Genomic DNA, 19,247 nt, shown 5'->3' on the forward strand with positions numbered 1-19,247 from the left:
GTCCTCAGCACAAGGTGAACCTGTGTAATGATCATGCAGTTTAATCAGCTTTTTGATATGCCACACCTGTCAGATGAATGGATTATCTTGGCAAAGGAGAAATGCTCACTGGCAGGGATGTATTCAAATTTGTGCAATTTGTTTTTGAGAATAATCTATTTGTGCGTATGGAACATTTCTGGGATCTTTTTTTTCAGCTCATGAAACACTTTAAATATTGCGTTTATATTTTGGTTCAGTGTATGTTATAGGCTATGCAGAGCCGTGGTTGGGTCCGTTCTTGGTATATTAGCTGTAGTTGCATAGACCCGAGGACAGATGACAAACAAACAGGACCCGACCCTGACAAAAAGGAAAATATTTTTGGACCCGGATGACTTGAGTCCCAGGTAGAGTCTTGGGTGGGCCTGTGAATACCTCTAATTAGGACACATCCAATGGGTGGTGAACTGTGGTGATGTCACTAAACAGGAAGGAAGTTCTAGGTATAAATTCCAATCAGAAGATCCCTCTCTCAGCCCCCCTGCTCTCTTTCCCAACACACACACATACTGAGTAGTGGCCGGTAGTAGAAGATAATTGTGTCTTGTTTCCCCATTTCCAAGCATCACACCTCTCTCATGTTGTCTCTCTAGAGAAGCATCGCTCTACCCCCCCTCCCTCACTCTCTCTATCTCCCCCTCCTTCTCTCCTCTGAGAGGCTTCCATTCAGAGGGAGAGGCTCAATCAGCCTTGGCAGCTCTCAGGAGCTGTAGCTATTGGGAGGAGTAGAGAGAGAGAGAGAGAGAGAGAGAGAGAGAGAGAGATAGAGGCGCTCTGTGGAAGGGAAGGATAAAGAGGAGGGGAGGAGCTTCTCAGTTGTGAGTGTATGAGTCGTCGGTGGGTGGTCTACATGGCTGGCAGCCTGTTTGGAAGACTCTCCCTGGAGGAGGAGGAGGTGGAGGACTTTGTCATGTCCCTGGAGGGCCTGGAACTCAGTGGGGAAGGTAAGGACAGAGGGCTGAGGTGATGCTAATGGTGATGGGGGTCATAGTAAATGGATGAGGGTTTGGACTATATGGTGATAGGATAAAGGGTTGTGACTCTGTGGTTCATCTACGGTGAAGGGATGAGGGTTTGGATTCTATGGCTCATCTATGGATGTGCTCCACTTACTTCTTGGATGTTGTTTTATGTATTGGTCTAGAAGTGAAGTGTGAGTGAGAATGATTACCTACCTATAGATACACTAGGTACAGACAGATGAGATCCCAATAGGGTGTGGATGTGTGAGACTCATTGCTGTGAGGTGGGAGTCTGTCTTCACCCGATGTCAGAAATAACAAACAGTAGAATCTCAAGCATGTGGGAATACTTCTATTGTTGTATGGCATTACTCTCCTTGATTTGACCATTGATCAAGTGTAATTATTACATACTAGCTAAACTATGTATTGATCCAATGTCCATTATGACTAGGGGGAAGTGAGAGTCCACAGAGAGAAAACATGTAGTACTTTTAACACAGCCCTCAAATGGCCATAGAAATAGAATCACTCTATTAGATTGTATTTCTGTGATAAAAAACATTCTACTCTTTAATGACAAATATGGCTGCCCTTTAACAGTAAATCGCTGTGCCTGACAAAGTTGAATGAGTGTGTGGGGGAAGTGCTCGTCTACATTATATCCATAATTGATGGTGTTAAATATTTATGTATTGCATTAGTGATTGGGGAAAAAATGATAGTTACATATCGGGATATTCTTTTTGAAGATATATTGTATCGTTTTGACAATATCGTAATGTTATATTTTCACTAGTTGGCTGTACCTGCATAGCTTGTTCGCCACATTCTTTTAAAATAGGCAACTAATTGCTTTTAAGAACTTTTATTTCCATGACTGTTAAAAACTTGTTTTCTCGTGGCTTTCTTGTTTCTCTGCAGCAGATATATGGTAATAAAATCACAGTATCGAATCGCAATACATATAGAATTGTGAGAATGGCAATACATATTGTATTGTCACCTAAGTATTGTGATAAAATCGTACCATGAGGTCTCTGGCAATTCCCAGCCCTATATTGCATACTCTACTGCATGCGTGTTCATGCTGTTTGCATTGATTGTTGTTGGTCATAGAAATCGAATAACAGTTTATTGGCAGCGTTCACAGATTTGCAGATGTAATCGCAGGTGCAGCGAAATGCTTGTGTTTCTAGCTCCAACAGTGCAGTATAATATAGCAATAAAAATAAAACAATTCACACATAATGCAGAAAAATAACAAAATAAAGAAATGAAGAAATATGTTCAGTCACTGAAATCACAGCCGCTAAGGAAATGTATCGCTGTACAAATGGATAGGGGTCCAGATGGAACATGAAGCTTTCACAGGACGTACTAGAATCATGTGCCTTTGTTAGACATTATGTTGCATTGACTATCATAATACACTGAACATGAATATAAACTCAACATGTAAAGTGTTGGTCCCATGTTTCATGAACCGAAATAAAAGATCCCAGAAATGTTCCATACACACAAAAAGCTTATTTCTCTAAAATGTTATGCACAAACTTGTTTACATCCCTTTTAGTGAGCATTTCTCCTCGACTATAAGCATCCTGCAACTTATTTTCTTTGAGAATTTGGCTGTATGTCCAACCGGCCTCACAACCGCAGACCACCTATAACCACGCCAGCCCAGGACCTCCACATCCTTCACCTGCAGGATTGTCTGAGACCAGCCACCTCACAACCGCAGACCACCTATAACCACACCAGCCCAGGACCTCCACATCCTTCTTCCCCTGCAGGATTGCCTGAGACCAGCCACCTCACAACCGCAGACCACCTATAACCACGCCAGCCCAGGACCTCCACATCCTTCATCTGCAGGATTGTCTGAGACCAGCCACCTCACAACCGCAGACCACCTATAACCACGCCAGCCCAGGACCTCCACATCCTTCATCTGCAGGATTGTCTGAGACCAGCCACCTCACAACCGCAGACCACCTATAACCACGCCAGCCCAGGACCTCCACATCCTTCACCTGCAGGATTGTCTGAGACCAGCCACCTCACAACCGCAGACCACCTATAACCACGCCAGCCCAGGACCTCCACATCCTTCTTCCCCTGCAGGATTGCCTGAGACCAGCCACCTCACAACCGCAGACCACCTATAGCCACGCCAGCCCAGGACCTCCACATCCTTCATCTGCAGGATTGTCTGAGACCAGCCACCTCACAACCGCAGACCACCTATAACCACGCCACCCCAGGACCTCCACATCCTTCTTCCCCTGCAGGATTGTCTGAGACCAGCCACCTCACAACCGCAGACCACCTATAACCACGCCAGCCCAGGACCTCCACAACATTCCACATGTCACAAATCAACAGCCTGGTCAACTCTATGCAAAGATGTGTCGCACTGGATGAGGCAAACGGTGGTCACAAGATACTGACTAGCTTTCTGGTCAACGGCCCTACCTTTTCTCCACCATTAGTATTTACAATCTTTTCTCATCGCAGCAACTCCCCAACAGGCTCGGAAGAAGCGAAGGTTGAGTCATGCGTCCCCCGAAACATGATCCGCCTAGCCGAGCTGCTTTTTAACACACTGCTCGATTAACCCGGCTAACAACTAACGATCAGAATCAGCTTGCGGACGCCCGGCCCGCCACAAGGTGTCACTAGAGTGTGATGAGCCAATATATGAACTGTAAATCAGTAGACTCTTTGAAATTGTTGCATGTTGCTTTTATGTTTGTGTTCAGTGTATGTCATTATATACATTATATAAACAGCAAGAGAGAGGTGAATGAGGAATGAATAAGATAATGCACGTGGTGCATACTGCTGTATAACACGGTGAGATCGAGATGTACAGCATCTTCCAATACAAGTTGACGTGACAGACAACACAGTCCTATGAACTACACAGTCTGTCAGTACATTCACATTAGTCCTTCATTGAGGACCTCCACCGAAGGTGGTTCCTCTCCCTGTTGGGGCGGCGCTCGGCGTCGCCGGCCTACTAGCCATCACCGATCCTTTTTTCCTTTTCCGTTTGTTTTGTCTTTGGTTCTTTCATACCTGGTTTCATTTGCCTTCATTTCTGTGTGTATATATTTACCCTGTTGCCTGCCTAGGTTTGTGCGGTATTGTTTTATTTTGTGATGTACCTCAGTGAGGTTGTGCCCAATTTTTTTTGTTTCACGCATTTAATTCGAGTGTTATTGAGGAGCTTGTTTGTTCCTCCTTGCGTGAGTAACGGGTGTGTCTGTTGTCGAGGGCGTTTGACTTTTGGAATGTGCCATACCTGTATTTGGTGGACTTGTCTATTAAAAGTACGCATCTCAGACATCTCTGCTCTCTTGCTCTCCTGACTCCTTCACCTACCTCCTAACGCAACACTGTCACAGGACCTCCCTCCTACCCAGGGCATTGTGTATTCTATGGGAGCTGCTATGCGGGGATTCATATGCAACAGTGCACTTCTCAGAGCGGTCACGTTTGGGAGTTTCGGAGACAGAGACACAACCTTCAAACAACATCCCTCTCTCTCTGCCCTCTCTGTACCAGGACCTGTCACATTGAAATACTCAATCATATGCACAACCGGTAATGGCCCAGGAAAGACATCATTGTGTACGTCCCAAATGGCACCCTATTCCCTATATAGTGCCCTGATAACCATACGGCTCTGGCCATACGTTGTGTACTATAAAGGGATTAGGGTGCCATTTGGGACGCAGGCTTCAGCACCATTGACGATGAGTAAGGGGAGTTTTCATGTATGATTAGGCTGTCAGGAAAAGAAGTGTGGTGCCATAGAAGGGTGACTGCTGAGTGTATTGCACTGACGGTGACAGTCTTACATCCTGATCGGATTGTGTGGTTTGTTAACGATGATAATAATACCTGGGTGTTACGTAGCCATTTTCAATGACCCAATGATGGTTTGGTGACAATGGTGACGTCTTCATCTCTGTCATGTCATGTAATGCCAGGTCACATTGCTATTGACATGTGATTATATATTATAAGTGTCGTTATAGAAATGAACAAAGTGTATCACACCTTTTCCATTGTTTCTTCCCCGACAGCCATCATATAATAAGCCTGTTTTTGACCTTCAGCTTGATAATGAGGTCTGAGCCCTGAGGCACGTAGACTGGGACAACGACCATCACCATGGAGATGTTGTGGTGTCAATGGCTGCTATACTGTAGGCCCTTCAGAGGGCTTGTTGTGTTCTCCAGGGAAGGGGGGTTGGAAATATCTAATATCTAATATGCAACACACATACTGTATATTGTCTACATGCATTGCACACAAATGCGCACAGATACACACACACACTGCATGCACAGGTACTGCACACAAACATCAGCCCAAATCTGTTGACACAGTGAAGTTACTGTGTCACTGGGTGAATGTTGACTTCAACTCTCGAGACTCTGTTCACAAACTAGAACTCCATTTGCACACTAGGCTGGCTCAATTGATAATTACAATACCTCTTGTGCTGCATGGCATTTTGAATTATATTTGATGTAGTCTAGATGTTGGTTGAAAGTGGGAATTTAAGGTTTTTCTTCAAGTGTTCCAAGTTCAGAAACACAGCACATACAATAATGAAAGCTAGTGATTAAAAGTGCATGTTCCATCAAAAATTGCTAATCAGGGACATACCACTCAGGAATAAGCTCCACTCCAAAACATTTACTGAATATTGTCTACTGGCAGTCATCATCTTTACTGGAGGCCTTAGTTTAATTACACAACTCCGTGGAAAGCAGGGAATATTTTTATATTATGTCTACTGCCTCTAACTGTTTCATCATTTCTCAGTCAAATCTAATGTTGTAAAAGTCTTACTGCCGATAGATCATTTAGGCAATTTAGGGTGTCAGTAATTGTTCATTTGAAATGTATTTGATTTATAAATCGCTCCATGGTAGTGCACTTACTTCTAAAAAGCCATTTAACAGCAATTCCTCACAGTCATATCAAACAGCTCATGGATTTACTCAGAGGGAGCAAAGTCGAAGAGGATTTCAGGGAAACTACCCAAATAGCCTACAGAAACACTACCTGTTAAAACCCTCAAGACATGCCAGTGTGAATTACTGTGTAGTTCTTCAGCAAACTCAAATGTTTAAGCCATAGCTTCGTCTTTAGACATTATTAGTCTGTATTTCCTACATCCTTCAATCCTCAAAAAAAAACTATATCCACAGTACATCCTGTTGTTGTCAGGTGCTCCATATTGGAGATCCGAATGTACTTTAGGCAACTCTTCTGACATATGTATGGCATGACAACAACAGACAGATCTCAGAATAGTATATTCCCTATGTGGAGTCACTACACAACAAAAACACCCACTGCCCCTGGCTCACTCACTTGAGCCACAGAGCTCCATAGCAACCTCTGCCCCTATCCCTGTCTCACTCACTTGAGCCACAGAGCTCCATAGCAACCTCTGCTAATACTATGAGGTTAATGTTCCCCACTGTGTTCCCATACCAGAACCACAAACAACAACAACTCTGAACGTTTCAGTCACACAGAACATTGCAGCTTTTTGTTGTTGTTGAGGTGACCACGTAGTATGATAATGCATGAATGCTGGGTGACCACGCAGTATGATAATGCACGAATGCTGGGTGACCACGTAGTATGATAATGCATGAATGCTGGGCGATCACGTAGTATGATAATGCATGAATGCTGGGTGACCACGTAGTATGATAATGCATGAATGCTGGGTGACCACGGAGTATGATAATGCACGAATGCCGGGTGATCACGTAGTATGATAATGCACGAATGCTGGGTGATCACGTAGTATGATAATGCACGAATGCTGGGTGATTACGTAGTATGATAATGCACGAATGCTGGGTGACCACATAGTATGATAATGCACAAATGCTGGGTGATCACGTAGTATGATAATGCACGAATGCTGGGTGATTACGTAGTATGATAATGCACGAATGCTGGGTGACCACATAGTATGATAATGCATGAATGCTGGGTGACCACGTAGTATGATAATGCACGAATGCTGGGTGACTCAAGGCAGTCCCCTCTACCTATTATATTTGTAGGTATTTTCTAGTTTAAATATGTCTACCTGTTTCTCTTAAGCAAACAGAGGTTATTACAACCCAGTAAACCCACTGTATGGTTTTCGTTATGCCATTGATGTACATATTGGGACCTTAGCAGCTTCCCAGTGAGATCAACTGAAGCTTAACAGTCACAGGCTGGTCACCTGTGGCCTCATGCTGTTGTTTTTGGGCAGAAATGGACAAGGAGGGAGCATTATTTGCCATAGTTTTACCTTTTGCGATTGGCTAGCGGCCAAGTCTCCGTCTGTCGGCCATTTTAGGCTGTTATCGTTATTGAAGCGGGTGGAATGTGGTAATCCCACTGACTGCTTTAGTAGACCCAATGTTCACTCTGTTTCCCTGTTAAACCGGGATTAAGTCAAGCGTGAGAATATTTTTTTTGGACAACTTCCTGCTTTTATTGGTAGAGTGACTTGATTTACTTGACCTATTCCTTTTAGCTACTAGTAGAGCCTGTTCTTGGTAGAGTAATACACTGAGTGTACAAAACATTAGGAACACCTTCATAATATTGAATTGCACCCTTTGCCCTCAGAACAGCCACAATTAATTGAGGTATAGACTCTACAACGTGTCAAAAGTGTTCCACAGGGATGCTGGCCCATGTTGACTCCAATGCTTCCCACAGTTCCACACTTTCAAAAGATATAAGTGGTTTGCTGTGAACTGCAACGCTGCTGGATTATTCACACTCAACAGTTTACCGTGTGCATCTAGAATGGTCCACCACCCAAAGGACATCCAGCCAACTTGACACAACTGTGGGAAGCATTGGAGTCAACATGGGCCAGCATCTCTTTGGAATTCTTTCAACACCTTGTAGAGTCCATGCCCCGACGAATTGAGGCTGTTCTGAGGGCAAAAGGTGGTGCAACTCAATATTAGGAAGGTGTTCCTAATGTTTTGTACACCCACTGAATATGTGTCTGTGTGGGTGTGTACATGAGTGAGTACATGTGTGCTAAGGTGTGGAGAATCAGAACAGGTGGTCAGTTCAGTTTAAGTGTTCAGCAGTCTGATGTCTTGTAGATAGAAACGGTCTCTGAGCCTGTTGGTATCAGACCTCATGCTCTGATACAGTCTGATGGCTTGTAGATAGAAACTGTCTCTGAGCCTGTTGGTATCAGACCTCATGCTCTGATACAGTCTGATGATTTGTAGATAGAAACTGTCTCTGAGCCTGTTGGTATCAGACCTCATGCTCTGATACCGTCTGATGGCTTGTAGATAGAAACTGTCTCTGAGCCTGTTGGTATCAGACCTCATGCTCCGATACAGTCTGCCCAACGGTAAGGGAGTGAACAGCTCGTGGCTGGGGTGTGTGGGGTCCTTGATGATGCTGCATGCCTTCCTCAGGCACTCTTTCATGTAGATGTCCTGGATGGGTGGGAGCGCTGTCCCAGTGATGTACTGGGCCATCTTCACCATCTTCACCTTGCCGTCATGGAAGCAGCCATTCCCGTACCAGGCCGTGATGCAACCGGTCAGGACGCTCTCAATGGTGCAGCAGTAGTATTTGGAGAGGACCGGGGGTGGCATGACGAATTTCTTCAGCCGCCATAGAAAGTAGAGACGCTGTTGCTCCCTCTTGACAAGACTTGTTTTTGTTGTTGGTCCATGACAAGTCCTCGGTGATGTGGATGCTGAGGAACTTAAAACTGCATACTCTCTCTACTGCAGTCCCGTTGATGTGGATCGGGGCATGTTCCCTCCTCTGCTTCCTTAGGTCAACAATCAACTCCTTTGTTTTGCTGACGTCGAGAAGGAGGTTGTTGTCATGACACCACTTACTTGCTCCCTATAGGCTGACTCGTTCTTTGACTATAGCTCAGCGTCCAGCCCTCCAAGCTCATCACTAAGCTCAGGACCCAGGGACTGAACAGCTCCCTCTGCAACTGGATTCGACTTCCTGATGGGTCGTCTCCAGGGGGTGAGAGTAGGCAACGAAACATCCACCACGCTGCCTCTCAACAAGGGGGCTCATCAGGGGTGCATGCTTAGTCCCCTCCTGTATTCTCTGCTCACCTACGACTGCGTGGCAGAACACTTTTCCAACTCCATCATTAAGGTTGCTCAGGGACAGTTTCTATCTACAGGACATCAGACTGTATCGGAGCATGAGGTCTGATACCAACAGGCTCAGGGACAGTTTCTATCTACAAGCCATCAGAACTGAACTGACTGACCGCACAGACGTGCATACACACCATGCACACACACACACACACACGTTCATGCTACAAACGCATCACAACTGCTGCTATCAGACTCTTATTACAGTATGATTGCTAAATACTGCACAATTTTAAACACTTGCCTCTCAATCCCCCCTTCCCCAAAACAGGGTAAATATTGGACTATAAATTGTGCCTCCCTGTATTATACTTATGCTCAAATGTTTATTCTATTCTACTGAGCGATTTACTTTATGTTCATATTCTTATCTTTTATGATTTATTATTGTTGCCGCATTATCGAGAAAGAACCTGCAAGTAAGCGACTAATAAAACTTGAAACTATTTATTCTTACACTTTTTGTTGTAGTGTGTCAGGAATAGTGAGCGAGGCAACCCGATCTGGCAACTGACACGCAGCGAGACTCAAGAAGTAGGCCAAGTTGGATTTTTAATAATCCTTCTGAATAATACAATAGGGCCCATTATTCTCTTTTCGCTTCACATTTCGCTCGTAATTTGCCTAGACATCAAACCTATTCCAAAACATCAGAAAACCTCATCGAAAAGCATGGCTAGGCTACTTATTTCCCCTGTCTGTTAGCTAGCTCTCCGTATTATCTTATTCAATCCGTTTAAAGAGCCGACTATGTAACGTTACATGATGTTGTCAGAATTGCAGGAACTGACGGGAATAGGAACAGGACGAAATGTGAGGAGAGAGAGAGAGAGAGGGAGAGATAGCGACACTGAAAAGGCCAGAGGGAGAGAGCGCGATAATATGAGAGAAGCAAGGGAGGGCCCAGTAAACTAAAGTGTAAACAAACCCTGTATGAAGCCGAAGCAAAGTAGTAGAACCAACATTTATTGTAAAAGTGTAGAGTGGGCACACTGTGGTGAGTGTTGGATATTAAAGAGAATTATACAGGGCCTGTAAAAGCCGGGTCGGTAGTTTGATCGGTTCTCCAATCTGGCAACCTCCGCTCCAGATCTCCTGATGACAGTAGGTGTTTAGGTGGGAAGAGGGGAGGGATAACGAGCCTTCACCACTGCACACATAATTCTTTGTTTAGGGTAGCAGATGGAGACTGGGTTTTTTAATTATGGCCTTCCTTCCTCTCTTCCTGTCTTCCTTCCTGTCTTGTGAAAGCCAAATCAAGACAAGGGCTGCATCTTTAATCCTCATGTTTTGCTGCTGACAGCTGGGGGTGGAAGTGTTGAAGCTGCAGAACCTGTCAAGGGTCAGTATTACTACCGTAGGACCTCCCGAGTGGCGCAGTGGTCTAAGGCACTGCACTGTAGTGCCTTAGACCACCAGAGATTCTGGGTTCCAGTCTAGGCTCTGTCGCCTGAGTCCAGGCTCAGACTTGTCCCATCGCGCACTAGCGACTCCTGTGGCGTGCCGGGCACAGTGCATGCTGACACGGTAGCCAGGTGTACGGTGTTTCCTCCGACACATTAGTGTATTACAAGCATTTCGCTACACTCGCATTAACATCTGCTAACCACGTGTATGTGACAAATAAATAAAATGTGATTATTTGATTTGATAGTGTATTACTACACTAATGTCTCTATTATTGAGGAGAGGTCTGTAATGACAGGTGTTAAAAAATGATAGGTTACGCAACAGACCATGAATCAGTATTCGCTTGAAGATGAACAGTATCGTTCTCATTATGTGGTAACAGATCCGTCAATTGGGGCGGCAGGCAGCCTAGTGGTTAGAGCGTTGGACTAGTAGCTGAAAGGTTGCAAGATTGAACCCCCGAGATGACAAGGTAAAATTCTGTTGTTCTGAACAAGGTAGTTAACCCACTGTTCCTAGGCTGTCATTGTAAAGGCCGTCATAGTTAAATAAAGGTAAAAAAATATATATAATAATAATGTGTGTGTGTGATTCATAGTGTTTCTCTTAAAAAGTGGCATGCTTGAGGATTTAGAGAAGTCTATAGTGTACCTATGTGACTTCCATTTATCTTGTCAAGGCTGTGTCTGATGTACAATGAATGCCTTACTGTGAAGTGTCTCTATAGTGATGTGAGTACAGAACTACTTGTCACTGTTGACCTTGTGTCACACTGATCCACGTGTAATGGAGAAGATACACAACTTCTCTCCTCTCTATATTTGATGTCTTCTAGCCCCTCGTTGCCTTCAGAGCTAGTGTTGTGGAGTGAGGTGGAATTAGTAGAAGTTACTAGTAACCACTGATACGGGGTCAGATGTTTTTCATAACCCCAATGGTTATCAAATCAAATCAAATGTTATTAGTCACATGCGCCGAATTCAACAGGTGTAGACCTTACAGTGAAATGCTTACTTATGAGCCCCTAATCAACAATGCAGTTACATTTTTTTATGGATAACAATAAGAAATAAAAGTAACAAGTAATTAAATAACAGCAGCACAATAACAATAGCGAGACGATATACAGGGGGTACTGGTACCGGTACAGAGTCAATGTGCGGGGGCACCGGTTAGTTGAGGTAATATGTACATGAATGTAGAGTTAAAGTGACTATGCATATACAGTATGATAAACAGAGAGTAGCAGCAGCATAAAAAGAGGGACAATGCAAATAGTCCTGGTAGCCATTTGATTAGATGAGTCTTATGGCTTGGGGGTAAAAACTGTTGAGAAGCCTTTTTGTCCTAGACTTTGCACTCTGGTACCGCTTGCCATGCGGTAGTAGAGAGAACAGTCTATGACTGGGGGGACTGGAGTCCTTGACCATTTTTAGAGCCTTCCTCTGACACCGCCTGGTATAGAAGTCCCCGGATGGCAGAAAGCTTGGCCCCAGTGATGTACTGGGCCGTTCTCACTACCCTCTGTAGTGCCTTACGGTCGGAGGCCGAGCAGTTGCCATAACAGGCAGTGATGCAACTCAATGGTGCAGCTGTAGAACCTTTTGAGGATCTGAGGACCCATGCCAAATCTTTTCAGTCTCCTGAGGGGGAATAGGTTTAGTCGTGCCCTTTTTCACAACTGTGTTGGTGTGTTTGGACCATGTTAGTTTGTTGGTGATGTGGACACCAAGGAACTTGAAGCTCTCAAACTGCTCCACTGCAGCTCCGTCGATGAAAATTGGGGTGTGCTCGGTCCTCTTTTTCCTGTAGTCCACAATCATCTCCTTTGTCTTGATCACGTTGAGGGAGAGGTTGTTGTCCTGGCACCACACGGCCAGATCTCTGACCTCCTCCCTATAGGCTGTCTCGTCGTTGTCGGTGATCAGGCCTACCACTGTTGTGTCGTCTGCAAACTGAATGATGGTGTTGGAGTCGTACCTGGCCTTGCAGTCATGAGTGAACAGGGAGTACAGGAGGGGACTGACCACTGAGGGGCCCCTGTGTTGATGATCAGTGTGGCAGATGTGTTGCTACCTACCCTCACCACCGTCAGGAAGTCCAGGATCCAGTTGCAGAGGGAGGTGTTTAGTCCCCCCCCCCCCCGTCTCTCCCTACTGTGACTACATCGGAGAGATAGAAGAGAGAGAGACTGAGGAGGAAGGGAGAGGCTGTCAACACTGACAGAAAGAGACTTCAAAGGGAAGTGAATGACAGAGGTGCAATTGCTCTGTGTGTGTGTGTGTGTGTGTGTGTGTGTGTGTGTGTGTGTGTGTGTGTGGTGTACAAACGTTTTAAAACACCGACTCATTAAAGGGTTTTTCTTTATTTTTACTATTGTCTACATTGTAGAATAATAGTGAAGACATCAACACTACGAAATAACACATATGGTATCATGTAGTAACCAAAAAAGTGTCAAACAAATCCAAATATATTTTATATTTGAGATTCTTCAAATAGCCACCCTTTGCCTTGATGACAGCTTTGCACACATGGGAAAAGTGGAACGGTGAGTAACCTGGAGTCCTAACTGTCCTCATCTCTGTGTTTGTCTTCAGCCATGCAGCAGGTTCTGGACACTCTGAGTGACAGCACCAGCTCCACCATCGCCAATGACCTGGACCTCATCTTCCTCAAGGGCATCATGGAGAGCCCCGTGGTAAGGATATATGTACCTACAGAATACCTACAGTATACATACTTGTCTATGGTGTTTTTTGATGCAAGAAACCACTTCACAAAATAAAATGCATCATTATTCCCATACCATTATTACAGAGAATCAGAACAATGATGCTACCCTCTGCCTATTGGCTACTTAGCTTATTCAAGCCTGCCTCAAAATACAACAGTTCCCCTTTAAGACAAAAACTCTCTTTTCAAAGATGTCTAGAAAAATGCACACATTTTGTACTCTTGTAAGAAGCAATCACTCTCTCCATTGCTGACTACAAATGATCTATAACTGGGCTAAAAGTTGAAATGTTGATAGTGTTAACAGGGGGAAAACTCTAGAAACGGGGAAAACTCTTGTAGTTCAATCCTGCGCTTCTCTGCGCGGGCTGATATTTCTTCTGTGCGTCATTCCAGGGGGGATCTGCGAGCCCGTGCATGTGCACAGTTTAGAGGAACGTCGGTTGCACTACCATCAAATCCATTTTACTAAATGTATCCAGAGTATTTTCAGATTTTGTTATCAACAAATGTACAGTGAATGTAAAATGCACATAAAATCAACAGTGTAATGTTTGCATGCAGTCTTGTGTCAGGTGAACCGTTGTGTCCTCAACTTTAGTCTAACAATTTTTCCATAATCTCCAAACGGTTCCCTTTGAATTGCTACCATGGTTATGCAAATGTTATTCTTCTGTAAAAAAAAGTAAAAAAATTATTTAAAAAAATCAATTTTGCCCTATTCCAAAAATGGCCTTATTCCTATTTAGGCAAATTCCCACGAGTGAAGGGAAAGGGAAAGGTGGATACCTAGTCAGTACAACTAAATGCATTCAACTGAAATGTGTCTTCCGCATTTAACCCAACCCCTCTGAATCAGAGAGGGGGGGGGGGGGGGCTGCCATAATCGACATCCACGTCTTCGGTGCCCGGGGAACAGTGGGTTAACGTGTAAGGTTTGAAAAGATTTTACTTTTACAAGAGCTACTAGAATGAAAAGTCAACCATCAAAATTATTTAAAGCAAATGGTTTTGTTTTCATTTTGAAATTAACAAATCAACCTTGACATCAACATTGTCATTATTAACATTTACAACATAGTCGTAATTGTTGCGTCATCCAATCAAATGCAGTTGATGCCTAGGAACTGACAGAAGCTCTGAGCTTTTACAATACCATGTCCTGGGGGATACTGTGTTCTTTTCCTTGCGCTTAGAGAAAGAACAGACTCGCAGGCCCATTAGTGCTGTGTGGTCTTTCTCTCTCTCCTACAGAGAGCATTCAGACAGACTTTTTGGGGAGAGATAAGAAGATGAGAGCTCTTTGGGGAGCACTGCATCAAATACCTCCAGTTGAAGAAAAGAACAGAGCCCCTCGCTCTCTCGCTTTCACTCTCAATTTCAATTGCACAGTTTATTGGCATGGGAAACAAACGTTTACATTTACAAAGCAAGTGAAATAGATAATAAACAAAAATGGAAAAATCTATAAAAAATGAACAGTAGACATTACACTAACACAAAAGTTCCAAATGAATAAAGACATTTTGTACTTTAACACTGTCTATATACAGTGTTAATGTTAAAGTACAAAATAAATAAATCAACATAAATATAGGTTGTATTTACAATGGTGTTTGTTCTTCACTGGTTGTCCTTTTCTTGTGGCAACAGGTCACACATCTTGCTGCTGTGATGGCACACTGTGGTTTTTCACCCAATAGATATGGGAGTTTATCAAAATTGGATGTGTTTTCGAATTCGTTGTGGGTCTGAGTAATCTGAGGGAAATATGTGTCTCTAATATGGTCATATATTTGGCAGGAGGTTAGGAAGTGCATCTCAGTTTCCACCTCATTTTGTGGGCAGTGTGCACATGGCCTTTCTCAATAGCAAGGCTATGCTCACGGAGTCTGTACATAGTCAAAGTTTTCCTTCATTTTGGGTCAGTCTCAGTGGTCAGGTATTCTGCCACTGTGTACCCACATTTTTTAAATTTCTTTGCAATGTGTTAAGTAATTGTATTTTTGCTCTCTCTCTATCTCTCTCTCTCTCTCTCTCTCTCTCTCTCAGTGCATGCTGGGAGTTTTTTAGAGGTTGAGTGTTTGGTGTGGAGGGCTCTGTCCTAACTAACTTTCTTGATAGTTTTTTTGGTCTTTTCTTTCAATTCTCTTTTTCTATGGTGGAGGGTTAATGCACTATTTGTTTTAGCGGTATCCACAGTTTTTTCAAAGTTAGGGTGGAAGAGGACAGAGTTTTAGTTTCCTGGGGTTTGGAAGGTGTGGGGTGCGCGATGGCTTCTCAGCCTAGCGCGGAGGAGACGCTGTCTATACGGCATGGATTCAGGTGTTCCTGAGAATGGAGTTAAGGTGGAGGAGGTTCTGCTTGCTGTCGGTGAACAGGTAGGAGCTGAATTTATACATTCTGCTTCTAGAATGAACAAAGCTGTGTTTGTGTTCATCAAAATAGCAAATTTGGCTGGTAGGCTAATTGCTAGTGGAATATTTGTAAGGGATGTGTTGGTGCCAGTTTCACCTTTCTCTACCCCTTCGACAAGAGTGGTAGTTGCAAATTTGCCTCCGTTTATTATGGATGATAAAATCAGGAAAGAGTCGTTTTGATAAGTTTGCTAGCGGTTTTTAAGCAAGTTGTTTCGTTCCAGAGGCAAGTGTTTGTTTCTGAATGACAACGAGCAACAGCTAAATGTGCATTTTAAAGTGAGGCACGGGGAGGGGCTCTATCCAGGGTATGCCAGCACAGATAGTCTACAGTGTTTTGAGTGTGGGGATTTGGGGCATAAGAGCTTTGCGTGCCCACATAAAGGCCGTAGACAAGGTAAGGGTACAAGCGCCAGTGGGGGAAATCGAGATCAACGTGCAGGGGGTAATGAGATGAAGAGGTCATGCCAGGGATGGTGATGTAGATGAGGCTGGGCCTAGTCATGCCAGGGATGGTGGTGTAGAGGAGGCTGGGCCTAGTCATGCAATAGATGGTGGTGTAGATGAGGCTGGGCCTAGTCAGGCGAGAGATGGTGGGGTAGCGGAGGCTGGGTCTAGTCAGGCTAGAGATGGTGGGTAGCGGAGGCTGGGTCTAGTCAGGCTAGAGAAGGTGGGTAGCGGAGGCTGGGTCTAGTCAGGCTAGAGATGGTGGGGTAGCAGAGACTGGGTCTAGTCCGGCTAGAGATGGTGGGGTAGCGGAGACTGGGTCTAGTCAGGCGAGAGATGGTGGGGTAGCGGAGGCTGGGTCTAGTCAGGCTAGAGATGGTGGGATAGCGGAGGCTGGGTCTAGTCAGGCTAGAGATGGTGGGGTAGCGGAGGCTGGGTCTAGTCAGGTTAGAGATGGTGGGGTAGCTGAGGCTGGGTCTAGTCAGGCTAGAGAAGTGGGTAGCGGAGGCTGGGTCTAGTCAGGCTAGAGATGGTGGGGTAGCAGAGGCTGGGTCTAGTCCGGCTAGAGATGGTGGGGTAGCGGAGGCTGGGTCTAGTCAGGTTAGAGATGGTGGGGTAGCTGAGGCTGGGTCTAGTCAGGCTAGAGATGGTGGGGTAGCGGAGGCTGGGTCTAGTCAGGCTAGAGATGGTGAGATAGCTTAGGCTGGGTCTAATCAGGCTATGGATGGTGGTGTAGCTGAGGCTGGGTCTAGTCAGGCTAGAGATGGTGGGATAGCGGAGGCTGGGTCTAGTCAGGCTAGAGATGGTGGGGTAGCGGAGGCTGGGTCTAGTCAGGTTAGAGATGGTGGGGTAGCTGAGGCTGGGTCTAGTCAGGCTAGAGAAGGTGGGTAGCGGAGGCTGGGTCTAGTCAGGCTAGAGATGGTGGGGTAGCAGAGGCTGGGTCTAGTCCGGCTAGAGATGGTGGGGTAGCGGAGGCTGGGTCTAGTCAGGTTAGAGATGGTGGGGTAGCTGAGGCTGGGTCTAGTCAGGCTAGAGATGGTGGGGTAGCGGAGGCTGGGTCTAGTCAGGCTAGAGATGGTGGGGTAGCGGAGGCTGGGTCTAGTCAGGCTAGAGATGGTGGGGTAGCTGAGGCTGGGTCTAGGTCAGGCTAGAGATGGTCAGGTAGCGGAGGCTGGGTCTCGTCAGGCTAGAGATGGAGGGGTAGCAGAGGCTGGGTCTAGTCAGGCTGGAGATGGTGGGGTAGCTGAGGCTGGGTCTAGTCAGGTTAGAGATGGAGGGGTAGCGGAGGCTGAGTCTAGTTAGGCTAGAGATGGAGGGGTAGCGGAGGCTGGGTCTAGTCAGGCTAGAGATGGTGGGGTAGCTGAGGCTGGGTCTAGTCAGGCTAGAGATGGTGGGGTAGCGGAGGCTGGGTCTAGTCAGGCTAGAGATGGTGGGGTAGCGGAGGCTGGGTCTAGTCAGGCTAGAGATGGAGGGGTAGCGGAGGCCGGGTCTAGTCAGCCTAGAGATGGTGGGGTATCTGAGGCTGGGCCTAGTTATGCTATGGAGGGTGGTGTAGATGATTCTGGGTCTAGTCATGCTATGGAGGGTGGTGTAGATGAGGCTGGGTCTAGTCAGGTTATGCAAGTGGATGAAGAGAGTATAGTGGGGAAGTGTGAGAGACTAGAGGGGAGGAGGAGGGTGGTGTAGATGAGGCTGGGTCTAGTCAGGTTATGCTAGTGGATGAGGAGAGTATAGTGGGGAAGTGTAAGAGATTAGGGGGGAGGAGGAGGGTGTCAAGCGGAAAAGAAAAAGGGTGTGGACAAAGGCACCATGGAAACTTTTCCTGTTGCTGTGGGTGATGCCCTGACCAGAGAGGAAGGGCAGGTGGTCAGGATGGGAGAGGAAAGTGAGGAGGAGGAGATTTTCAGACTCCTCTTCAATGGGCCCGGAGCTGACAGCCAGTCAAGCAGAGGGGTCTAAGTACACGTTGAGAGAACTGACAAGGTTCCTGAATGAGACCAAGAGGGAAAAATCTTGAGGCTTTTTTGAGGCTTTTTTTTCTGATCCGAGAGAGTTTGTAAGATCAGTACAACATGCTATGAAAAATGAGGAGCATGGTGTCCTCTCACCCAGGAAACGGTTTAGGTTGAGGAAGTGGGTCACAACAGTGAGTAAAGGTTTACCTTCTGACACAGTTTAGATGTATATTGTCTTTCTGACACTGGGGCTTTTTGAGCTTTGCTATTGGTCTCTTTCTTTGCTGGCGTTTCTCCCACTTCTTATGGAGACTCTTCAGGTAGGCTCGCTCATTATAAATGGTGCCAGAGATGCGGGAAAGAGGAGTGTGTTGGGTGAATATGTAAAACAAAAGAAAGTACATGTGTTGTTTCTGCAGGAGACACATAGTGATGTGTTGAATGATGTCGATTGGGGGCTCTGATGGAAAGGGGCAAGTGTGTTGATCCATGGGACAAATCTTAGTACCTGGGTGGCAGTCCTTTTTGCACCGGGGCTGTCTGTGTGTTGAGCCATGGGACAGATCTTAGTGCAGGGGTGGCAGTCCTTTTTGCACCAGGGCTGTCTGTGTGTTGAGCCATGGGACAGATCTTAGTGCAGGGGTAGCAGTCCTTTAGCACCGGGGCTGTCTGTGTGTTGTGCCATGGGACAAATCTTAGTGCAGGGGTGGCAGTCCTTTTTGCACCAGGGCTGTCTGTGTGTTGAGCCATGGGACAGATCTTAGTGCAGGGGTAGCAGTCCTTTAGCACCGGGGCTGTCTGTGTGTTGAGCCATGGGACAGATCTTAGTGCAGGGGTAGCAGTCCTTTAGCACCGGGTCTGTCTGTAAAACTTTGCTCCTCAATGGAGCAGGTCGTAGGGGTCGGCTGCTTGTTGTTAAAGCAGAAATGAACAACATGGGGTTTGTCTTTATAAATGTGTATGCGCCTAACACAGGGAGAGAAAGAGGGGTTCTATTTGGGAGCCTTAGACAGGAACTCTCACAGCTAGCGCCTGAGGAGACGCTGGTGGTCGAAGGGGACTGGAAATGTA

The 19,247-nt window shown here is 45.6% G+C and overlaps 1 protein-coding gene across 1 annotated transcript in view; it reads left to right on the forward strand.

Annotated features, from left to right (window-relative positions):
- Positions 1–878: 878 nt before the first annotated feature.
- LOC115144527 (MAGUK p55 subfamily member 2-like) overlaps positions 879–19,247 on the forward strand; it is a 46,172-nt gene continuing 27,803 nt past the window's right edge. Inside the window, exons 1-2 of the mRNA XM_029685577.2 lie at positions 879–986; positions 13,222–13,322. Of these exons, the coding sequence (XP_029541437.1) occupies positions 893–986; positions 13,222–13,322 (195 nt within the window). The 5' untranslated portion in view covers positions 879–892. The remainder of the gene's footprint in view (positions 987–13,221; positions 13,323–19,247) is intronic.

Source organism: Oncorhynchus nerka, linkage group LG16 (assembly GCF_034236695.1).
Source record: "Oncorhynchus nerka isolate Pitt River linkage group LG16, Oner_Uvic_2.0, whole genome shotgun sequence".
Taxonomy (NCBI): domain Eukaryota; kingdom Metazoa; phylum Chordata; class Actinopteri; order Salmoniformes; family Salmonidae; genus Oncorhynchus; species Oncorhynchus nerka.